Source organism: Carcharhinus amblyrhynchos, chromosome 5 (genome assembly GCF_965287045.1).
Source record: "Carcharhinus amblyrhynchos chromosome 5, sCarAmb.v2.hapA, whole genome shotgun sequence".
Classification (NCBI taxonomy): Eukaryota; Metazoa; Chordata; class Chondrichthyes; order Carcharhiniformes; family Carcharhinidae; genus Carcharhinus; species Carcharhinus amblyrhynchos.
Window position 1 is genome coordinate 181,971 of NC_137328.1, and position 22,836 is coordinate 204,806.

Sequence of the window (22,836 nt, forward strand, 5' to 3'; positions counted from 1 at the left end):
CTCCTCTGGTTAAATTTCAGGGAGGTCTTGCTGCAACTGTACAAGGTACTGGTGAGGCCGCAGCTGGAGTACTGTGTGCAGTTTTGGGCCCCTTATTTGCATAAGGATATATTGGCCCTGGGGGGAGTACAGAGAAGGTTCACCAGGCTGATACCAGAGATGAGGGGTTTAGTTTATGAGGAGAGATTAAATAGACTGGGTCTGTACTCGTTAAGAGTTTAGAAGGATGAGGGGGGATCTTATAGAGACATATAAGAAATGAAAGGGATGGATAGGATAGAGGTAGAGAGATTCTTCCCGCTCAGAAAGGACAGCAGGACTAGAGGGCACAGCCTCAAGATAAGGGGCGGGGGGGGGAGCAGTTTAGATCGGAGTTGAGGAGGAACTTCTTCACTCAAAGGATGGTGAATCTCTGGAATTCTCTGCCTGTTGGAGTGGTGGAGGCTGCCTCGCTAAATATATTTAAGTCACGGGTAGATAGACCCGTGATTCTGATAGACAGGGGAATTAAGGGTTATGGGGAGAGGGCGGGAAAGTGGAACTGATCCACTTCAGATCAGCCATGATCTTATTGAATGGCGGGGCAGGCTCAAAGGGCTAGATGGCCTACTCCTGCTCCTATTTCTTATGTTCCAACCATCATTCATCTGGATGTGGAGGATTACAGAGCTTTGATCTGATATGTTGATTGTGGGATCACTGAGCTCTGTCTATGACAGTTACGTGGTCCTGTGTTGTAGTTTCACCAGATTGATACCTCACTTTCAGCTGCTCAGGATATTGCCTTTTTACACTCCTCATTGAATCAGCTTTGATCTCCTGACTCAATCGCAAAGGAGGAAAATGTCAGACCACAGGGTACAGATTGTGGTTAATATTACATTGCTGCTGATGGTCTACAATGCCTTATGTTGTCAGTTTTCAACTGCAATACCTGTTCTGAATCTACCCCATTTTGCACGATGGTTACTCCATACAATGCAGCAAAGGGTATCCTTATTGAGGAGGTCAGGCTTCATCTCCACGCTGGTTGTACACTGGTCACTCTGACCAATACCATTATGGACAGATGCGGCCATGGTGGGTAAGTTGGTTCCACGAGCCCAGTTTGCCAGATGTCCATTAGGATTCCCTTAGCTCAATCACCAATGGTGGTACTATGCCACTCTTGGTAATGGACATTGAAGTTCCAAAACCCAAGTATATTCTGTGCTCTCACTATTCTCAGTATTTCTTGCAACTGGTACACAATGTGGAGGAGACTGATGCATTGGTTTGGTGGGGCAGAGGAGATAGGGGTGGGACAGCAGTGTAACCAGCAGGTTTCCTTGCCTATGTTTGACCTGATCCTGTGATGTTTCATAGGGTTCAGAGTCAATTTTGAGGACTCCCACGGAAGCTCCGTCCTGACCGTGCCACCATCACTGATGGTCAATGGGATTGGACAGATCCCGGGATGGTGATGGAGATGTCTGGAACATTGTCTAAAAGATAAGATTTTGTGAGTAAGATTATGATTGGCTTTTGTTCATCCAGTTTATGAAATTGGCCCTAATCCACTGATGTTAATGAGAGGGCCTCAGTCTGTTTGGGTGAACAGGCCGTTCTACTGGAGGTTCTGAATCTAGTGTCTAGGTCAATGTGGGAGGTTGAAACAAGAAAATGCTCCTTTTTAAATTGAATCCAATTGTCAGTTCGCCTTTTGGCTGGAGGAATGCCAATGTTTCTCCCTCAGCTGTGGAAACTGAGAATTCATCACTTGGGAAATCGTCAGTGTAGCGATGGGTGGCCTTTTGGCTCTGAAACAGTCTATAAAATAATATTCCTGTTATTAATAAAATGATCACAAATTTGATACTTGAAAGAGAAATTGCTAGTAGTCAATCAATGTAATCCTAACAGCACAACGAATATAATGAACAGTAAAATTGGTTCCAACATAATTAATATTTGCCCACTGTACCTTCTCTATAATTAGATCACCCAAGACAGAGTGACAGAGTGGTTTCAGTAAATGAAAATGTAAATGAACATTACCTCCACCACAAGTAACCGAACAAGGGTAGAAATCGGTTTCCCTCCATTGATGTATGATAGGCTGGTAAAAGAAAAACTGGACTATACTTTCTGTATTTCCCATGTATTGTATCTGAAAGACAAAAATAATTACTCTGCTGATACCTGAGAAAAAATGACTTGTTTTCATCTCCTCAATTACAAGGTATAATTACAACATTAAATACCAAAGAATGGAAGATCTAGATATCCCTTAACAAGTCTAACTCCCTCTCTTTTATAGTGTGACTGTGGAGGGGCAAACCTGGACAATGTACCTGCCAATGGAAGCAAATGAAAGCACATCCAACACAGAAAAGCCGAGTTTGTATGTCTAATCATGTACAAAAGCCAGCTGGAAGACTGCATTGTCAGCCTGTAACACAATCGTGTGGTTCAGATAACTTTTTAAATCCTGATATGATCTGGACTCTATAACTGTGTTCCAGTTATTCTATGAATGGTAATAACTTATAATGCTGAACTAGACAAGAATATCCAAGAGATTTTTTAGAAATTTGACAATTCATTCACGTTCCTTGATGCATAAATGCAACCTGTTCCATTTCTGCGCACTTTGAAACATCGCACAAGGCATCTTCTTAAATTTCAGCGATGCTTCTTACGATTTGTAAATAGTTGGCCCTTAGCTCCTAGAATGAACTGCTCCACGCAGTTACACAGCTAGCCTGCTACAATGGGACTCCTACCCTGTGGGCAGCTGACAAATTGTGGGATTATACCTGACTAAGGTGCCCTCTCCTGGAGGCATTTCACCAGACAGGAAGTGAAAGCACAAGCTGAAGACTCGATGGTCTGAATGGGCTCTTTCCAAGCTCTACTATTCGAGGTTTCCATTCACAGCATCCTAGTGGATTTGTACATCAAACTGTGGTAATAATTCATCTCAAAAGAGCACCTTGAAACAGAATATTGGCATCACCGAAGGGGGCCATTCAACCCTGTCAGCCAAAACAGAGCTTCCTAACTTAATCAAACTTTCCAGTTCTTAGTCCGTGACCCTGGACATCACAGCTTTCCATTTGTCTTTGCAAGTACCTGGACTTTGGAAAAAATGTGAACAAGATATGGTTTCTGTGCCAGTAAGGCAGGAAGAGAGAGAGTTCCTTGCGTGGAAATGTCAAGAGGCAGATTGCACAATCTTCACTATTAGACGAGGCTGAAGAAAGAAATTCTAATTACTGCCACCAAAGGTGATAATTCAGAGCTAAACTATGAAATGTGAAAGTCTGCACATTCAATCACTTCTGACTTTGGCAAGTAGTTCTCTTTAAAAACTTTACTCAGCCAGGTGTAATCCTGGCTTCAATAATGAAAATTCAGAAGAGTAATATATATGGAACATAAGGACATAAGAAATAGGAGCAGGAGTAGGCCAACTAGCCCTTCGAGCCTTCCCCGCCATTCAAATAAGATCATGGCTGATCTGAAGTGGATCAGTTCCACTTTCCCGCTGTCTCCCCATAACCCTTAATTCCCCTGTCTATCAGAAACCTATCTACCCGTGACTTAAAAATATTTAGTGAGGCAGCCTCCACCACTTCAATGGGCAGAGAATTCCAGAGATTCACCACCCTTTGAGTGAAGAAGTTCCTCAACTCTGATCTAAACTGCACCCCCCCCCCCCATCTTGAGGCTGTGCCCTCTCGTCCTGCTGTCTTTTCTAAGCGGGAAGAATCTCTCTACCTCTACCCGATCCATTCCCTTCATTATCTTATACGTCTCTATAAGATCCCCCCTCATCCTTCTAAACTCCAACGAGTACAGACCCCATCTATTTAGTCTCTCTTCATAGTCCAACCCCCTCATCTCCGAATATATGTGATCTGTATTATCCTATCATTCATTCCCCCATTCTCCTCCACTCATTTTCAACAGGAATTTAGCATAAATTTTGAAGGGTACAACTCTGTCACATCTAACTCATCCCCATACTATGATCCCCCTCCCCCCAAACCCCACTCTCACCCTAGAAACAGCCATAACTATAACCTAAAGGTGAGGCAGAATTTACAGCTTCTAATGTTTCGCTGAAGTAAACTTCTGAACCTCAGGAAAATAATTTAACAAATAAAATGACAAAACTGAACTGGCACATTTTTGAAATGAGAACTTAGATCTCCATTGACTTTGTATCGAGTTTCTTGTTAATTGTTTAAAATTAAAGAAGGAACAGATAATGTGATCAAACGCCACAAGTAGGAATGAAATATTTTGTAATATTAGAATATTAATTAGTAATATTAGAATATTAATATTAACTGTGATTAGAATTAATAATGATTAACCTTTACAGTGAAATCTGCACTAAGGGGACCCTTTGCTCTCAGTATTTCTTTCTCTGGAAATTTCTGGAACTCGACGCTGCTATTTCCAATGCTGAAGATTCCAGAAGAACTCAGGCTGTTTTCTTCTTTCTGACCCAACAGAGTCTTTGTTTCCAAATCTTGAAAATACAATGGAAATGATTTAAGGCAGATTTCAGATTCACTTTCTGTGCTATAAAAGCTGAAATTGACCACACTTCTCCTGCAGTAAGCAGAAAGATATTGAAATGATTATTATTGTGAAACATAAAAACTTCCATTCCCATCTGTTGTGCCTTTTGTTTCATGACAGCTTCGTTATTTCATCTCTCCCAACACAGACCTTAGAGCTTGTTCTTTCTCCTCTATTACCCCCTCACCCCAGCTGAAAACCCATCACATTTCCCCTTTCCATCAGTTTAAAAGAAGAAACAGGGCTCAAAACATTAACTCTGTTTCTCTCTCCACAGACGCTTCCCGACCTGCTGCATTTTTCCAAATTTTATGTTCATATTTCAGAATCCAGCATCTGCAGGATTTTGCTTTTATTAAAGACTCCCTGCTGTTTGTATACTTGTTGAGCTACGATGGCTTTTATTGCTGAACAGCCAACAAATGGATTCTACTGACACTGGGTATCAGATATCCTCTCTAAGGAAGAGTCATATGGGACACAAAACTGTTCCTCTCTCCACAGATGCTGCCAAATCTGAAGAGTCTATTCAGCATCTTTTGTTTTATATCAGATATTGAACAGTTTTTTGTAGGGAACCAAACAGTGGCACAGGATAGAAAAGGTCTCTTTCTTTTTGTGGTTATCTCTGTGAGTTTCAGTCCTAAAATTAAATTTATATTCCTTTTCCAGAAGGTGACTGCATTTGTATCACAAGACAGTGAATTTTTAGTCCAATATGTTCCTGTTGTGTTTGTAGTTGGTAAGGTTACATCATGCTTATTCTAGGTCAACTTTACACCTGACTGAATTTCAATGGAGACCAAGAGTAAAATAACACCAAAAGGTGCTGTGGAGGTTAGACTATTTCATCTTTCCCAGCATTAACGAATGTCCTCTATTAAAATGATAAGCCCACTGTCCTCCCATCATGTCCATTGTCTCAGCTCTTGCTCGATTATAGAACTTCTGCCTCAATCAGAAGCTTACAGGTTCAAATCCCATTCCAGGACTTGAACATTAATTCACAGCTGACACTCTTGTGCCGTATTCAGGGAGTACTGTACTTTTGAAGGAGTCAAGGTCTTTTCAGTGAGACCTTAAACTGAGGCTTCATCACTAGATGCAGGTTGTCCAAGAAGAGCAGAAAAGTTATATTTGTCCCTTAATCAACATCACAAACATGGAATATGTGGCCATTATCATCTTGTTGCATGTGGAAGCTTACTGGCTGCTTTGTTTCCTAGATTACAACAGAGACAAAACTTCAACAATATTTCATTGGCTATAAAGTGCCTTGATCATCCAATGGTCAAGAAGGGTGCTGTAGAAATGTAAGTTTTTATTGTCTCTTTATTGGCTAAATTTAATTTGGTGGATGCCAAAAGTAGGATTGATCAGTTAAGGAGGCTTTGCCCATTCCATATTTCCTTAAAGTTTGAATGGAACAAAACTTTCAATTTCCTTCAAAACAAAATACTGCAGATGCTGGAATCTGAAACAAAAATAGAAAATGCTGGAAAATCTCAGCATGTTTGACAGCACCTGTGGAGACAGAATAGACCCAACATTTTGAGCCTAGATGACCCTTTGTCAGGGTTTATCAGGTCAGGGTTGTGAAGGGTCATCTAGACTCGAAACATTGGCTCTATTCTCTCTCCACAGATGCCATCAGACCTGATGAGATTTTCCAGCATTTTCTGTTTGTTTCAGATTCCTTGTAACTTTTAATTCAGTGATACAAAATGGATGGAAACTATAAAAACTGAATAATATTTTTCAGTTTTCAGAAATTCATGCTAAATTCCTCAACAAAGATATCTCCTTTATTAACGTTTTCTGCTAAATGTTTAAACAGACTGTGGGGCTGTTGAATGACCCATCACGATAGGGTATTCCCAAATCTACTCTTCAAAAGAAGATGAAACAATTTCAAGTACTTCCTCCACACACTGAAGACGATATGAGGAAAATTCATTTGTTTGTGTCATTTGTAAGAGCGCTGGAGGGCAGATGGGCAAGTTTCTTTAACTTTGACAGGCAGGGTTCTGCTGACATCCCCATAATTACTTTTAAAGAGATAGTCACAAACCAGTGAGAATCCAGATATTTTGGTGGAATTTGATCAAATGTCTAATTCTTTATGTGAGGGGGACTCGAAGTTGTGTCTAGTTTTGAAAACTCACTGGAAGAAAATACATCCTAGATGTGTATTATTTTTTAAAAGAACCAGGAGCACAAATACTTCACATTGAATTTACTATCCAATCCGTTTAGACTGACCCTGAGGAGTGTTTATCTGTTTTCAACGTCAATCAACATTAACCTATTACCGTCATGAACACATCACAAGCCGTAAAACATGATTGTGATATACAACAGATGGTATCCATGATTACCACAGGTGGAAGGTTATTGCTAACTGTTGTTAAATACTTTTCATGGCATCTTTAAGGCTGATCTCAAAAAACCCAGCAAGAAGCAGCAGAATTAAAGGGTTTCAGTCGTAAAGTTGAGGCATACTTACACAGATGGTCTGGGCCTTTGAGTACAATTCGGACATGCCGACTACCATATGGAACAGCAATGACTGTGTCTTCCACTGGGAAAAGAAATGTGAAGAATGAGACATTTTCATGGAAAAAGAATCTGGGAAAAAAGTTTCTGACGTGTGTTACAATGATGGACACCTTTTAAAAAATCTCTTTTCCACTTTACAAAGGTTATAGCGGAATACTCAGATTACTGGGTGACGTTATCAGTCTCAGCAGATATATAGAAATGCTTCATTATCCCTCCTTTGTTAATGCTCTGCCAAATATTAAAACAAATTAAATGAAACCCTCTGGAGGCTCTGTTTATTAAACACATGCTGATTACTGACTGACTTCAATCCAACAATGCAAATCACATTAACCACACTCACTGCACTCATAGGCAGGCGAGATCTTGTTTGCCGATTTTCTCTGCCTCTTGCTGGCGGCGTGAGGAGATTCCTGCTCTGGGAGTATCCCCGTTTTAATAAATTTCACCAGATTTAAATATGATTTAAGGGCTTGCGAGCCACATGTTCCCCCTCACTAAATATTCATACCTCGCCAATGATGTCGTGTTGGCAAGGTTCACAACAGCTGTTTAAAAACATGAATCAGTGGAGCGGAACTCGCCTGGGGCACTAAGGTAAGTATTGCCCCCAGGGGGAGAGGGATATGCCTGGGCACTGCCCCTGGCACAGGCTGCCAAAGTCACTCTGGCCCAGTCCGACCAGTCTGAATGCATAATCTATACCCCAAAGCTGTGTTTTACTGGTCAGAGTGGCTGAAGATTTGGGTTAAAAGTTCAGCTGTGAACCTGGAGAGATACAGTCTGGCTTTCAGTCAGAGCCGACACACTGACAAATGATGGGGAAATTCTGCCCAGAGAGAGGAAACAGAGAGAAATGACATCACCAACATCAGTAGATTTACATTCCAGCATTTTAAATGAAATGCATTGGAATTTACTGATTTTTGATGAAGTTTTACACAAATATGTCAGAATGATGAGGAGACAGTGTAGAAAACCTGATTCAAACCACAAATGTAGAACTGAGACAAACAATTTATATTTTTACTGATTTTTCTATTGATGTAAACACCCATTGTTTTGAATCATTTACAAGTTTCCAGTATTTCTGAATGATTATTTTGTCAGATTGCTTTATTCCGACAATGTCCATTTACTCAAAAAAAAAAGCCACATTTTCAGTTTTATAGAACTGTAAAAATATACTGTGTATTTGCTTTAGTTAGAAACAGGAAGTAGAACAGGAGGAGGCCATTTGGCCCACCCAGTCTGCTCCATTATTCAATATAATCCTGGCTTATCTTGGGTTTCAACTCTACTTTCACACCTGTTCCCCATATCTATTCCTGCCCTAAATATATTCAGCAATGGAGCTCCACAAACCTCTGGGATAAAGAATTCCAAAGGTTCACAACCCTTTGAAAAAGAAACCTATCCTCATCTCAGTCCTAACTGACTGACCCCTTATCCTGAGACTGTGTCTGCCTGGTGTTCTAGATTCCTTGACAAGGGGAAACAATCCTCAGGGTAAAATTCACCCATCTGGGATCAAGTCCATTGGGGAGTAACAGGAATGGGGAGTGTTCCCACTACAGACACTGGCGGGAAATTACACCACATCTTCTGGCATGGACCTCATTAATTATACATCTAGGAGTTTAGCACCATATTTCATGGAGGAGCGGGCCTGATGGCGTACATCCCCCACCATCGTGCCTGGGTGCAATATTGAAAAGGTGCCCAACATCACTGAGAAAAGATGATGATTCTCTTGAAAAAGAAGGTGGATCTCCAAGAACATTCTGAGGTTGGAAGTTGGACCTCCTCTAAAACACTGAATCTGGAAGATCCACCTGTAGATACTCTCCCCACCCAGTGCTGTGTTGTTCTCGGGTCTAGGGTGCTGGTAGCCTCCATCCTGAACTCCAGAGGCAGCCCCAGGTATCATTCTAATGAGTCCCGACTTCTAGATGCCAGGTTGTTCGAGATGTGATCTGGTTCTCAGATGTGCATCAGAGGATTGAGCTTGGATGGAAGATTTCTATCAGCCTTCATCTACATCCCATTAATGGGATGCTAATCAGTTTCACACCAGTCTCCAGCAATTCAGCAGATCCTCTGATCTGCCAAGAAAGGCATCAGTGGAAGATCCCTCAGGAAATTCACATCTGGTGTAAAACTGATTTCTGGACTCCCCCCATCCCCTTACACCTGCTCACCAATGAACCCATGGCAAGGCCAGGGGAAATTCTACCCTCAGCACCTATCCTGCTGAGTCCTTTCTGAATCTTAAATGTTCAACAAGGTCGCTGCTCATTCTTTTAAACTTCATTGACCAGAGGCCCAAATTACTCCTCCCTTCATCCCAAGAACCAATCTATAGGAATATGGGAATTAGGAGCAGAAATACACAATTCAGCCCTTCGAACCTGCTCTGCCATTCAATCTGATCATGGCTGATCTCTCCCTGGTCTCAAATCCACTTCCCCACCTGTTCTTTTTGAAATCAGAAATATATCCGTCTCCCTCTTGAAGCCTTTCAATGATTCAGACTCCACTGTGCTATGTACAAATTCCCCAGCCCCAGTGAGAAGTAGTTCCCCCTCATCTCAGTGTTAAATCTACCGCCTCTCAACTTATACCTGTGACCTCTCATTTCAGATTGCCCCATAAGAGGAAACATTTGGTCCACATTTACTTTATCAGTTCCTTTCAGTATTTTATATCCCTCGATCAGATCCCCTCTCACCCTTCTAAACTCCAGCTAGTACAAGCCCAAACTGTTTAATCTCTCCTCATACGTCAACCCTTTCACCCCAGAATCAATCTGGTGAGCCTTCTCTGAATTGCCTCCAAAGCCACCACATCTTTCCTCCTTCCATGTGGGCAGCACGGTGGCACAGTGGTTAGCACTACTGCTTCACAGCTCCAGGGACCTGGGTTCAATTCTCGGCTTGGGTCGCTGTCTGTGTGGAGTTTGCACATTCTCCCCGTGTCTGTGTGGGTTTCCTCCGGGTGATCCGGTTTCCTCCCACAGTCCAAAGATGTGCGAGTTCAATTGATTGGCCTGGCGAAAATTGCCCCTTAGTGTCCTGAGATGTGTAGGTTAGAGGGATTAGTGGGTAACATATGTAGGAATATGGGGGTAGGGCCTAGGTGGGATTGTAGTTGGTGCAGACTCGATGGGCTGAATGGCCTCTTTCTATACTGTAGGGTTTCTATGATTTCTAAATAAGGAGAACAGAACCGGACACAATACTCCAGATGTGGTCTCACCTGTACAAAGGTCTAGCAGACCTTTGCTGTACTGCTCCTGACGCATGAATGATCTGGATTTTAAACTTGTTGTGAAATACAGTATTCAATTGAAGAGATATTAGCCTCTCCTAGTACTTTCCCAAGGAATCAAGTCAAGTTTTCAAGCCGCTCTGTATTTACAAATCTTTTAATAGCCGTTTAAAGTTGTACTAGCGTAAGGATTCACTGGCAATAATAAATTCTGACAAATTCCATAATATAGGAATTCTTTTCCACATATCGATATTCCAGTACTTTTAAACAGTTATCAGTGTTTAAAAGTATTTGGTGCTAGGTCAACAGTTTGTTTGAAGCACTGGTTCAGACTGCGAGCTCAGTGTGGTTTCAGGATTAGAACACAGTGGCTGGATCCTCTCAGAGAGGTTCAGCAAGACAGAGTCCAGAATCTATCTCTCTACGGTTGAATTGTCCTCTCCATTGGGTTGGAAACACCGCGTGGTATACAGAGACACAGGTTCAATATGCCAATGAACTGACATTACTCCTGCCCCTTAAACCCTCGAAACTCATTCAGCCAGAGACAAGGAAGAAATTCAGTATTTGATCTGTTCATCCTTTCCTTGAAACACATTCTCCCGTTACTGTACAGCTGCTGTTTGTTGTCCCTATGCTTTCCCAGTGATCACTCATTGTGCCTGAATGTGCCCAGTGCCATAGAGAAATCTACACAAAGGAGTTTCCTATCCCCTCAATGCTGACATTCGTGGTGCATCTTCCAGTTCAAACATCAGTAAACGAATTTCCTGAGACATTGGAACTGGTTCTGGGGGAGGTGGGGACCAATACAAAACAGATGGTCTGCATCTGGGCAGGACTGGAACTAATGTCCCAGGGGGAGAGTTTGCTTGTGCTGTTGGGGAGGGTTTAAACTAATGTGGCAGGGCGATGGGAATCAATGCAGGAAATCAGAGGAAAGTAAAGTGGGGACAGAAACTAAAGGCAGAAGGGAGAAAGGGGAAGGCAGAGAAACCAAAGACAAAAATCAAAAAAGGGCCAGAGTACAGAGACTGTGGAGAACTCAGTGAATGGATCCAGTAAGGCTCAGAGAAATAAAACACAAGGGAAGTGTACAAAACAGGACAGGACAGATGGTCTGAGGTGTGTTTCCTTTAATGCAAGGAGTATAACAGGTAAGGCAGATGAACTTATAGCTTGGATTACTACATGGAACTATGATGTTGTGGCAATTACCACAACTCAAAAAAGGGCCAGGACTGGCAACTTATCATTCAGGATTTAGATGCTTCAAGTGAGATAGAGAGGGTGACAAAGGTGGTGGGGCTGTTGTTTTACTGACCAGCAAGAATGTCACAGCTAAATGGAAGGAGGACACCTTGGTGGGATCATGCAGTGACTCCATATGGGTAGAACTCAGGGACAGCAGTGGTGCAATCACATTTTTGGAATTGTGCTATAGACCTCTCAACAGCCCACCAGACTATCCACCCTATCCAAGCTTGTCATAATCCTGTAAACCTCAATCTGATCCCCCCTCATCCTCCGAGGCACCAATGAAAACAATTCATGGTTATTCAATTTGAAAGGTCTACTGCAGAAAGAAATGGTAGAGCCTTCAGAAATATTAGCATACAGAGGGATCTAGGCGTACAGATTCACAGTTCTCTGAAGGTGGTCAAGAAGGCGTGTGGCACGCTGGCCTTCATCAGTCAGGACACTGAGTGTCGGAATTGGAAAATCATGTTGCAGCTGTATAAGACTTTGGTCATGCCCCATTTGGAGTATTGTGTACAATTCTGATTGGCTCACTAACGGAAGGATGTTGATGCATTGGAAAGGGTGCAGAAGAGATTTACCAGGATGCTGCCTGGTTTGGAGGATACGGACGATGAAGAAAGGTTGAACAAACTTGGATTGTTTTCATTGGAGTGTCAGAGGATGAGGGGGGACCTGATCGAGGTGTACAAGATTATGACGGGCTTGGATAGAGTGGATAGTCAGAGACTTTTTCTCAGAGTCAAAGGGTCAATTACTTGGGGGTATGGGCTGACAGTGAGCAGGGAAAAGTTTAAAAGAGATGTAAGGGGCAACTTTTTCATACGGAGAATAGTGAATGCCTGGAATGTGCTGCTGGTCTTTAGATACATGAATAGGCAGGGAATAGAGGGATATGGACCACATAGAGGTGAGGAAATATTAGATTAGAGAGACATCTGGGTTAGCACAGACTTCATGGGCCGAAGGACCTGTTCCTGTGTCGTACAGTTCTTTGTCCTGAATTTCTTTCAAACACATTGGCCGATTGTAGTGTCTCAGGTTAGATCAGCAAATTCAACATGAATGAGTTGTCAAATCTGGGAGTGTGTGCTTTGTTTGATTTAGTGTCACACTGGGAAATGCAATTACTATTTAACAACTGGAGCATCAACGTCCAACTCAACAGAAAGGATGTCATTTCCTCAACCTTTGTGAGCTTAACTTGCAAAATTTAAAATTCTCAGCCTTGTTTGTAAAACCACTTCCTGAGCTTGCCTTTCCTCACTCTGTAATCTCCTTCAGCTGGGGAACACACAGATATATCTGTACTCCTGTGTTTTGGTTCTCTTGAGAATCCTGATTTTAATCATTTCACTACATGGTGACTATGTCTTCAGTCGTCTCAGCACAAAACTTGAGAATTTCCTCCCTGACAACTCCATCCTTGGTTTTTCTTATTTCAACAGCTCCTTAAATCCTCTCTTTTTGAACACACTTTGGTGGCTTGGGGTCAAATTTTGCTTCATTGTGTTCCTGTGAAGTTTGTTGGGATGTTTTATGACATTAAAATCACTGTACAACTATAAGCTGATTCTTACAGTTTAAATTGAAATCAGTTAAATTAGATAAATACCCAGAACTAACTGGCAAGAATATGGGATGTACATCATGGAAAAATTGTCTATTTTTTATCTGATTGAATGTGAACATTTGATTTGGTTTCTTGCATTCATATTGTTTTCCTTTGGCATCAAGTATCTGCAGGTAAAAACACTCATTTTATGCTTTTTCTATGATTCAGAATTTAACGACTTCAATATGTCATTCTAAACTAAGTATCAGGTGATCAAAACCACATCTATGTTCTACAGAGTTGAAACAACCACCAAGTTAAGTTACAATTGTATAAAATGCAGATGGTATTCTTGGCAAGTTTTCAGTTTGTCATAGTTGATCCATCAACACAAACAACAAAAGAGAATGGTGGAAAGTGGCAGGAAATCAGCCACTCTACACAACATATCAATTGCAGAATCATCAGTGGAAAGCTCGGTCTTTATCGCTCTCCTGTCATTGTCTCAACATCAAGTTGTGATTGATGCAAAATCAGAACTTTAACTTTCTGACGAAAGAGCCATGGGAAATACCTTTGCTGAATCTTGAAAGCATTGCTTGTAAGGCCTTCTTTGCCAACAGATTCCAGGTGGAGTGATAAGCTGCATTGAAGATCATCCTGGACACATCTCCCTCATGATGGAACAACGCGAACATCAGCATTGCTGCTCCTCTCATTGCACACGAACACTTCCAGACGGCAGAGATGGAGAAACAGCACGCTCACATTGCCCTGTGTCTTGAAGGATGAGCATGCTCTGGGGCCATGTGTCCATGCTGAGAGGCGGTGCCACCAAAGTTAAGGTTGTTGGAGTGAAATCAAAGTAAAGGACACAAAATAGTTACCTGGCACACAGAATGGACTCTGGGGAGGGACATTCAGGTGCACTGACTTTGGGCACAGACAGTTACACAAAGAGTTAAAACCTGTAGTGTTTAAATTACTGCAGGAAACAAGTCAGACCTTGAGGCACCTTAAACTTGAGATAAAAGCAGACCCAGAACAACGAGTTTGATAATGAGGTCAGCCATTGATGGAGGGGACATAAATGTATAAACGTATATAACAAGATCAGCCATTATAGAGGACATAACTGCATAAATGTATCTACCCTATGTACAATGATGTGATAACTGTCAATGTCTGTACTTGTCTGTGTATAACAATGTGTTAACTGTCGATATCCGTACTGTCTACTCAACTTGTAACGATGTGCTAATGGCTAAATGCCTGTACTGTTTATTATCTAAAAAGTATAAAAGCTGCTCAACAATCATTGTGTAGTTGAGAAGGTGACTGCCTGTACTGCAGAGTGCCAGCACTTCTCCCAAAGCTTTATCTGAATAAAACTGTTTGTTGAACCTCCAAATCTGACTCTGAAGTGGTGAATTTCCCACAACAGAGATGCTGCTTCTTCACATGTCCATGCAGCATCCCAGCCCAAGAGCACCTGACAAGACACAGGGGTGGCTGTACAATCCTCAGCAGATGAGTGACTGCATGTTTTCAATCTGGCAAAGCACTCAAGGAGTTCCATCAAAACTATGTACTGTGTGTCACATTTATGGTGACACATTTGGGACGAGGGAGCTGATGAAACAGTGCTGCTGTGACTGTAGATGACTAGATTTAGAGATGATTTAGTTGGCTCTGATAAACTCCCCACAATGACATTGACATCAGGAGCTGGATGTGTCCTAATGTGGGGGCACAGTCCTCAGCACAATGAGGTCAGACACTCAGTTACCAGACACTGAAATGCCATCTCTTAGACAGGACTAATGTGACCTGAGGGTCAGCCCTGTTCCATGCCAGGTTCAAGACGTTTATAAGATGTTGAGAGGAATAGATAGGGTGGATTCTCGGGGCTATTTCCCAGGGCTGAAATGGTCACTACGAGAGGACACAGGTTTAAGGTGCTGGGGAGCAGGTACAGAGGAGATGTCAGAGGTAAGTTTTTCACTCAGAGGGTGGTGAGTGAGTGGAATCGGCTGCCGTCGGTGGTGGTGGAGGTGAACTCATTGGGGTCTTTTAAAAGACTTCTGGATGAGTACATGGGATTTAATGGGATTGAGGGTTAATAGATAGGCCTGGTAGGTAGGGATATGATCGGCACAACTTGTGGGCCGAAGGGCCTGTTTGTGCTGTAGTGTTCTATGTTCTATGATCAGACAACATGAGGCATTCAAGCACACATCATTGCTAATGAGGAGCCCTGTTCTATTCCATCACAATCTCACCTCAACCCATTGCTTCTTCCCCATTCAAACAACAATGTGAGATTTGAGAGATTGCTGCAATCACCATTTGCAATTAGCATCAGAGAGCTCAGTGAGTGTCAAGGCAATGCGAATCACAGCCGACCAGCTTACTGAACAGACTCTGCAGTCATCACAACAACTGGGTGAGAAACCCTAAAGATTGAAGGTCGCATGTCATTAAAACCCAATCAATCATTAATGATGGGAGGATCTCCATTCCTTTCCAGAATTATTGTCATCATATTGTCAACATTCTGGGTTGTTCTCCACAGCTCTCACTGACATAATTCCGAGCAAAACTTCACCACATACATCCCTTCCTGCTCTCTGTCCCACCACCACACCCTCACGACCTGCCTGCACTTCTCAGTAATCAATAGCAAAATCCTGTCTTCATGCTCAGTATTCTCTTGTTTTTTATTCATTGATGGGATGCTGGCATTGCTCACCATTTACTGTCCATACCTAATTGCCCACGAGAAGGTGGTAGTGAGCTGCCTTCCTGAACCACTGTAACCACTGTGCTCTCGGCGCACCCACAGTGCTGTTAGGGAGGGAATTCCAGGATTTTGACCCAGTGACAGTGAAGAAACAGCAATATATTTCAAGGTCAGGATGTTAAGGGACTTGGAGGGAGATGTGCAGGTGACATCTTCAACTCTTCCATCTTACTGTGCTTTCTCTTGCTTTAGGTTCTGGTGGAACTTTTAACCATTTGCTCACATACGCTAGAATTCATTCATTAAACCTCTTTTCCTTTGTTACATTTCCCTCTACCTTCAAAAACCTTTTAAAATCTGCCTTTGTATTTGCAATCATTCTCTAAATCTTCCTTTCTGATATTAATCTTAGCTCAGAGGGTAGCCCTCTCATCTCTGGGCCAGAAGATCACGAGTTCAAGTCTCACTCTAGAGACCTGGGCACATTGTCTAGTCTGGGATGACAGTGAAGCACTGAGGTCATGCGGCACTGGCAGAGATGCCACATGAGATGTTGATGAATAGGAAATAACTCGTCCAAGAGCAGAGAGGAGTTCCCCTTAGTGTGCTGGGCAATATTTATCACTCAGTCAACATATTTAAAACAGCTTGTCTGCTCACTTAACCATAGATCAAAAGTCATTATCTTAGAACATGCTAACATTCTGTTTTAAAAGGTGTGGTATCAACAGAATTTCTTTCTTTTGCTTGGTTTTGATGAGAATTGTGATTAGATGAGAAGATCCCTTGTCATGCCTCAACAGAGTACTTAACCCTGCTGGTGTTGACTGGGATAGTTCCTCCTGTAGGCCTTATTCCTTCTAAAAGTGAGGAGTGTTGGGAGGTTCATGCTTTGCACCGGCTTCAAGTCATGTGTTGGAAGGCAGCTGACTGGAATTTAATGAGGAATTTCCACCTCACACTGGAACAGTTAATATCAATCACACAACGCCACAGCTAAAATCCCACTTATTTTTACTCATCAGGTGTTACTCATTAAAAGTTGAAAAATAACTTTGCGAAAACACAGACATTAATAAACAACTGAAATCAGTTCCATTGGAAACAATAACACTGGAACACTGTCCAGCCAAAGCTTGTAACAATCATTGAATCTCTCTTCCAATGATATAACTAGTTTAATTCCTGCCATTATTCTCTAAGATGAGGGGTCCAAATGACTCTGTGAATGGAAGGATTTTGTTACTGACGGAACACATCCCTGCCCAATGTTAGTTCACGTGTTTCCTCCCAATTTGAATCTTATTTGAATTATAGAGGTCTATAAAATAATGAGGAACATAAACAAGGTAGATAGTCAATATCTTTTCCCAAAGGTAGAGGAGTCTAAAACTAGAGGGTATAGGTTTAAGGTGAGAGGGAAGAAATCCAAAATGTCCAGAGGGGCCATATTTTCACCCAGAGGGTGGTGAGTGCCTGGAACAAGCTGCCAGAGGTAGTAGTAGAGGTGGGTACAATTTTATCTTTTAAAAAGCATTTAGAAAGTTACGTGGGTACGATGGGTATAGAGGGATGTGGGGCAAATGCGAGCAATTGGGATTAGCTTAGGGGTTTTATAAAAAATAAGGGTGACATGGACAAGTTGGGCAGAAGGGCCTGTTTCCATGCTGTGAACCTCTCTGACTCTATGATTCTACAAGTAGAAAGATTTTTGACCCAGAATTAAGGAATTTCTTAAATTTCTTTAATCAACCTGTGGAATCTGATTTTTAAAATATTTGAAAGGGTTTTAGAGTTTGCATCAATTGTAAAGGGATCAATTATAATTTTCTTGTAGAAATATAGTCCATGTGACCTGGTGACCGTTAACCCAAAAGCAATACCAACAGCAAGTTATGATACTTATACAGTGTGGCTGGCTGACACAAAGGAAAGCTCAAAGCAGAGGAGCTGGAAGGTAAAAGCAATCAGCACATGCAGACACAAAGAGAAAGGAGACAGGAATACAAAACAGGAACAAATTCTTCCCTTTATTCTTTCAAGGGATGTGAGTGTCACTGTCTGGGCCACAGATCCCTAATTACTGTTGAACCGAATGGTTTACTTGGCCTTTCAGAGGATGCTAAGTGTCAACCACATTGCTGTGGGTCTGGAGTCAAATGTGGGTCAGACCATGTAAGAATGGTAGATTTCCTTCCCCAAAGGACACTAGTAAACAAGATGGATCTTTATGAAAATCAATGGTTTCATGGCCACCATTACAGAGACTAGCTTTCAATTCCAGATTTAATAAGTACAATATAATTCTAACAGCTGCTCTGGTGGAATTTAAACACTTGTCCACAGCGCATTTAATGTGGGCCTCTGGATTACTAATCTAGTGACATTACTGCTGTTCTGCCATCTCCTCTTGTGAGGAGAAACAGTGAATCACTCTCAGGAAGAGATCAAATTTTCTATTTGGCAGAAAAGGAGACAGGAGTTCTTGGAGATACTGTGTGAGCTGGCTAAAAAGGTCTAAAACCTGGAAAGCTGTGGGAATAGTTCAGAGAAGAGAAAGAGGTGGCCAGTTTCCCTCTCCTCCAGTGGATCCACTCCCCCCAGACGGATCCCCGCCCCCCCAAGGTACAGCCCTTCCCCCAGGTGAATCCTCTTTTCCCAGGTGGATCCCCTTCCCCCAGGCAGATCCCCTCCCCGCCTGGCGGATCCCCTCCCCCCGATGGATCCCCTTCCCCAGGTGGATCCTCTCCCCCAGGCAGATCCCCATCCCCAGGCGGATCCTCTTCTCCCCAGGCTGATCCCCTTCTTCCAGGTGGATCCCTCCCCTCCCCCAGGAAGATCCCATGATGGACGCTTGGCCTGAAATCCCGCAATAGGCCAACGGGAAAGCCCACTTCCTGTGGTTTCCTGATTGATGTGCATGCTATTGGACAGAAGCTGAAAATACTATTGGGCTTAGCTGCAATACTGGCCAAGGAAAAGAAGTTATTAATACTCATTCATGAAGAATAACCAAGAATCCTGAGGATTGTCAACATTCATGGAATTCTCAAAACTCAATGGTTTCAGTGGCACAGTGGTTAGAACTGCTGCTTCACAGCGTCAGGGACCCAGGTTCAATTCTGGCCTTGGGCCACTGCCAGTGTGGAATCTACATGTTCTCCCCATGTCTGTGTGGGTTTCCTCCAGGTGCTCTGGTTTCCTCTCACATTCCAAAGGTGTGCATGTTGGGTGGATTAGCCGTGGGAAATGTGTGTGGTTACAGAGGAGAAGGCCAGGATTGGATAATCTGTCAAAGAATCAGTGCAGATTTGATAGGTCAAATGGCCTCTTCTGCACTCTGGGGTTCTACATAAATACAAAGATAAAGGGATGATTCCCAACATCGGGGAGAGGTGGACTGGAATTTCTAAAGCATTTTCAGTATAATATGTATTTCAGGATTCTAAATTCTTTGAGATTTATTTTCCGTTGATAAATGACTATCAATGAAAAGTAATTCAACTGAAGTCACTTAGTCTAAATGGAATCTAAGCAAAGGATCAGCTCTGGTGTCAGAATCTGATGCTAAAACTTAGAAATAAGTTTGCTGTTAAATTACTCTGTGGTTGAATGGATAGCAGCTGGACACAGATCAGGGAACAGTGTGCGTCTGTGTGGAGGCCTGACGTCAGTAACTTACTCAACATTCCCTTAGGAGTACGAGGCGTCTTACACCATGAACACAAACGCTTCTGGGTGATCTTCCATGTGAAGGAATGTCAGATACTTACCCATCCCTGTTGAGATCTCTGGCTTGAAATTTGAGAGCGCACTTCCCTTATAGTACTGTTTCTGGAGTGGATTGGATTTAAACTCTTGCTTAATGAGTATTAGTCGTACCTCAGTGACAGAAGCTCATTGATTGAGACTTTACCCATTTAACCCAGGCTCTATCTTGATGGTTCTGCATTGCTAAATTGATGGCCTACCCCATCTCCTCAGGTGATATAAAAATCCAATGAAATTTACAAAAAATAGCAAAGAAATTCTCCCCTGTGTCCTGGCTAAAGTTATCCTTTAACTAATACCATAAAACTATTCCTTTGATCAATTGTTTCTCCTGGAGCCACGCTTTGTTTGCATTGACTGTTACATTTGTTAATATAACTGTGACCATGTTATTTAATTAACTGGTTGGGGAGCACCTTGTCACAATCTCCAAATAAAACCATACCCCAAGATGAAAACATTACAAACTTGATCTCTGCTAGAAATAGCCATCACCAAGCAACCTCACTCATAGTAGAAATATCCAAAAGTCACTTGAGACTGAGTTCAGTTTCTAGATTGGAGACAGTGGCCTGGATTTACACTGAGCCGGGCTGACTTGGGGTCCTGATCCTGGCATTCCCAACCCCATCCCGAGGCTGTCTGAGTTTGGGCGTGCCTTTAAAAGGGTGTGGACTGGTTTATATTGAAGGTCCATACTCACCATTCTCTACCTGCCAGATCCACTGTGGAGATTGACATGTCATATTTCCGCACAACTTCACAAAGCTGGGCCAGTTTATGAAAGAGTTGTGGTCCACCACCTCGTGAATAGTGAAGCTTAGTCTGCAAGAGGGAACTTGTTTTTTAAATGGTGAGTTTTAAAGATCCTCCTCATGTCCCCTGCCAAGGTAAGGCCCCTCATGGCCTTTATGTTCACTGTGCCAACCTATGTCTCCCATCTCTCCTCCCCACCCCCCCACATGACCCCTTATGCCAAACTGTATCCCCCATCTACCTTTCTTGGTTGTTTATGCCCCCTATGCCAAGCTGTGGAACTCCATCCACCCTCATGGTCCCTCATACCCCATGCCAAGCTATGACACTTCCATGCCCATTTACATGCTATACACTGTATGGAAGCTATCATGAGGCTTCACTAAACTCTTTCTGCTGCTGCTGCCAGGAGGAGATCTGCTGTCAATGGTATGTCACACTCATATGTCTCACATTACCCACTGTAGCTCATCTGCAGCCACACAGTGACGTCCATCATCCAACAACACCAAGTCGACCTCTCTTTCTGTCTCTTTCTACTTTTCCTTCCAGAAGAGATCTTGGTAACTTTACAGCTCTGATCAAATGGTCAAAATACTGACATTTCCTGTTCTGGATGTCACACTTGAGATCTTTTTGCTTTTGCTATTTCAAACACCTCTTCATTTGTCTTGCGGTCTGTATATAGAATTTCCAGCGTATCTCAGCATCCTCATTTCAAAGGATTCTGTTTTCTTCCACAGATCTTTATTTATTGTCCAGGCAGACAGAAACGTGGATAGAATGGAGTATCTCTAAGTCTATTCCTGCTACAGGCTTGAGTTTTCTTTTTTTTAAACATATCCTTCATCTTTATAAAATTATTTGCTGCTTTCTCGAACTTTCTTCCGGCTTCAGCATCACATCCCCCCTCCTCTGTTATCGTTTATCCTAAATCAACAAACTTATCTACTTGTTCGCAGTGTGACACCATCCTCCCCAATCTTCTAATGTATTCCTTCTAACCACCAATGATTTTATCTTGTTCATATGCAATTCATATTCCAAACTTTGGGATATTACTTGATCTACAATATTATCTAGGGCTTTTTCTGATTCTGCATGTAGTGCTGTGTCATCGGCGTATCACAAGATTATTATTTTCTTCCGTTGAATGTTTGCCCCTGGAAATTTGTTTATTCTGAGTAATTTTGCTGATGGTACACAGGCTTGAGGTACTCCTCTCTTCACTTGATACAAGTCTGGTTATTCATCTTCTAACTGATGCTCACTAATTGGTCCCAATATAGGCTCTGGATAACTCTCACATCTTTACTGTCAATGTCACATTTCAACAGCATGTCTATTGGCTCAAACACCCATTCATAGTCTATGAAGCATATGCAGTCCATTCAGAAGATCTCTTTATTGCTGCTACCATGGATCTGATGAACAAGGTACTTCCCTCCGCTGAGGTTTTTTTCTGAACAGTCTATAAGAACATGAGACTAGGAGCAAGAGTAGACCATCTGGCCCCTCGAGCCTGCTCCGCCATTCCATAAAATTATGGCTGATCTCTTTGTGGACTCAGCTCCACTTTCCCACCCGCTCACCATAACCCTTAATTCCTTTACTGTTCAAAAATCTGTCTTTGCCTTAAAAACATTCAATGAGGTCACCTCAACTGCTTCACTGGGCAGGGAATTCCACAGATTCACAACCCTTTGTGTGAAGAAGTTCCTCCTCAACTCCATTCTAAACCTGTTACCCTTTATTTTGATAAAAGAGCAATTCTCGAAAGCTGTGTGAATTGTTGATTAGGGTAAGTTATATTCTGGTGATGTGTCTTAATTGGGGAATCAACTGATCTCCGGCTGAAAGAGGGATTGTTGGGTTTGAGGTGGACAAATACCGGAATTCTCTGGTCTCTAATGCCCCACCACTGCTGGCAATGAGAATGGAGAGTTTGGCACTTTGCCAAATCTCCAATCATAACAGCAAGAGCAGAGAATCTAAGCCACTGACAGGGACAGAGAATTCTGGCCAGTATATAAAACCTGTCCTGTAATAAAAGCTTGCAAATTTATAAAGACTAGGGGTTAGGGTTAGGACCAGAACCTTTGAACCCGCACTCACCATCCATGAGAATAACGGCTGGCGCTCAAGATCCAGCAAAACTATCAGGAATCTCACCAGCAACGTAATCAAGTCCATGCCCACAATAGGCATAAATTTGATTTAAATACATTTTCTTACATTAGCATATAATTAAAGACCCTTTGGCCGTACGTGGAGTCTGAGGCAGATTTCCAAACCGTGCTGTCCTGGTGTCATTGGTGTGGTTTACAACAGGTCCATCCTT

General features: G+C 42.3%; 1 protein-coding gene across 1 annotated transcript in view; it reads right to left on the reverse strand.

Annotated features, from left to right (window-relative positions):
* Positions 1–22,836, reverse strand: part of LOC145342826 (ADAMTS-like protein 1) — a 451,251-nt gene that overhangs the window by 172,421 nt on the left and 255,994 nt on the right. The window contains exons 7-9 of the mRNA XM_080188292.1: positions 7,082–7,156; positions 4,365–4,522; positions 2,038–2,149 (exon numbers count right to left, since the gene is read on the reverse strand). Of these exons, the coding sequence (XP_080044418.1) occupies positions 2,038–2,149; positions 4,365–4,522; positions 7,082–7,156 (345 nt within the window). The remainder of the gene's footprint in view (positions 1–2,037; positions 2,150–4,364; positions 4,523–7,081; positions 7,157–22,836) is intronic.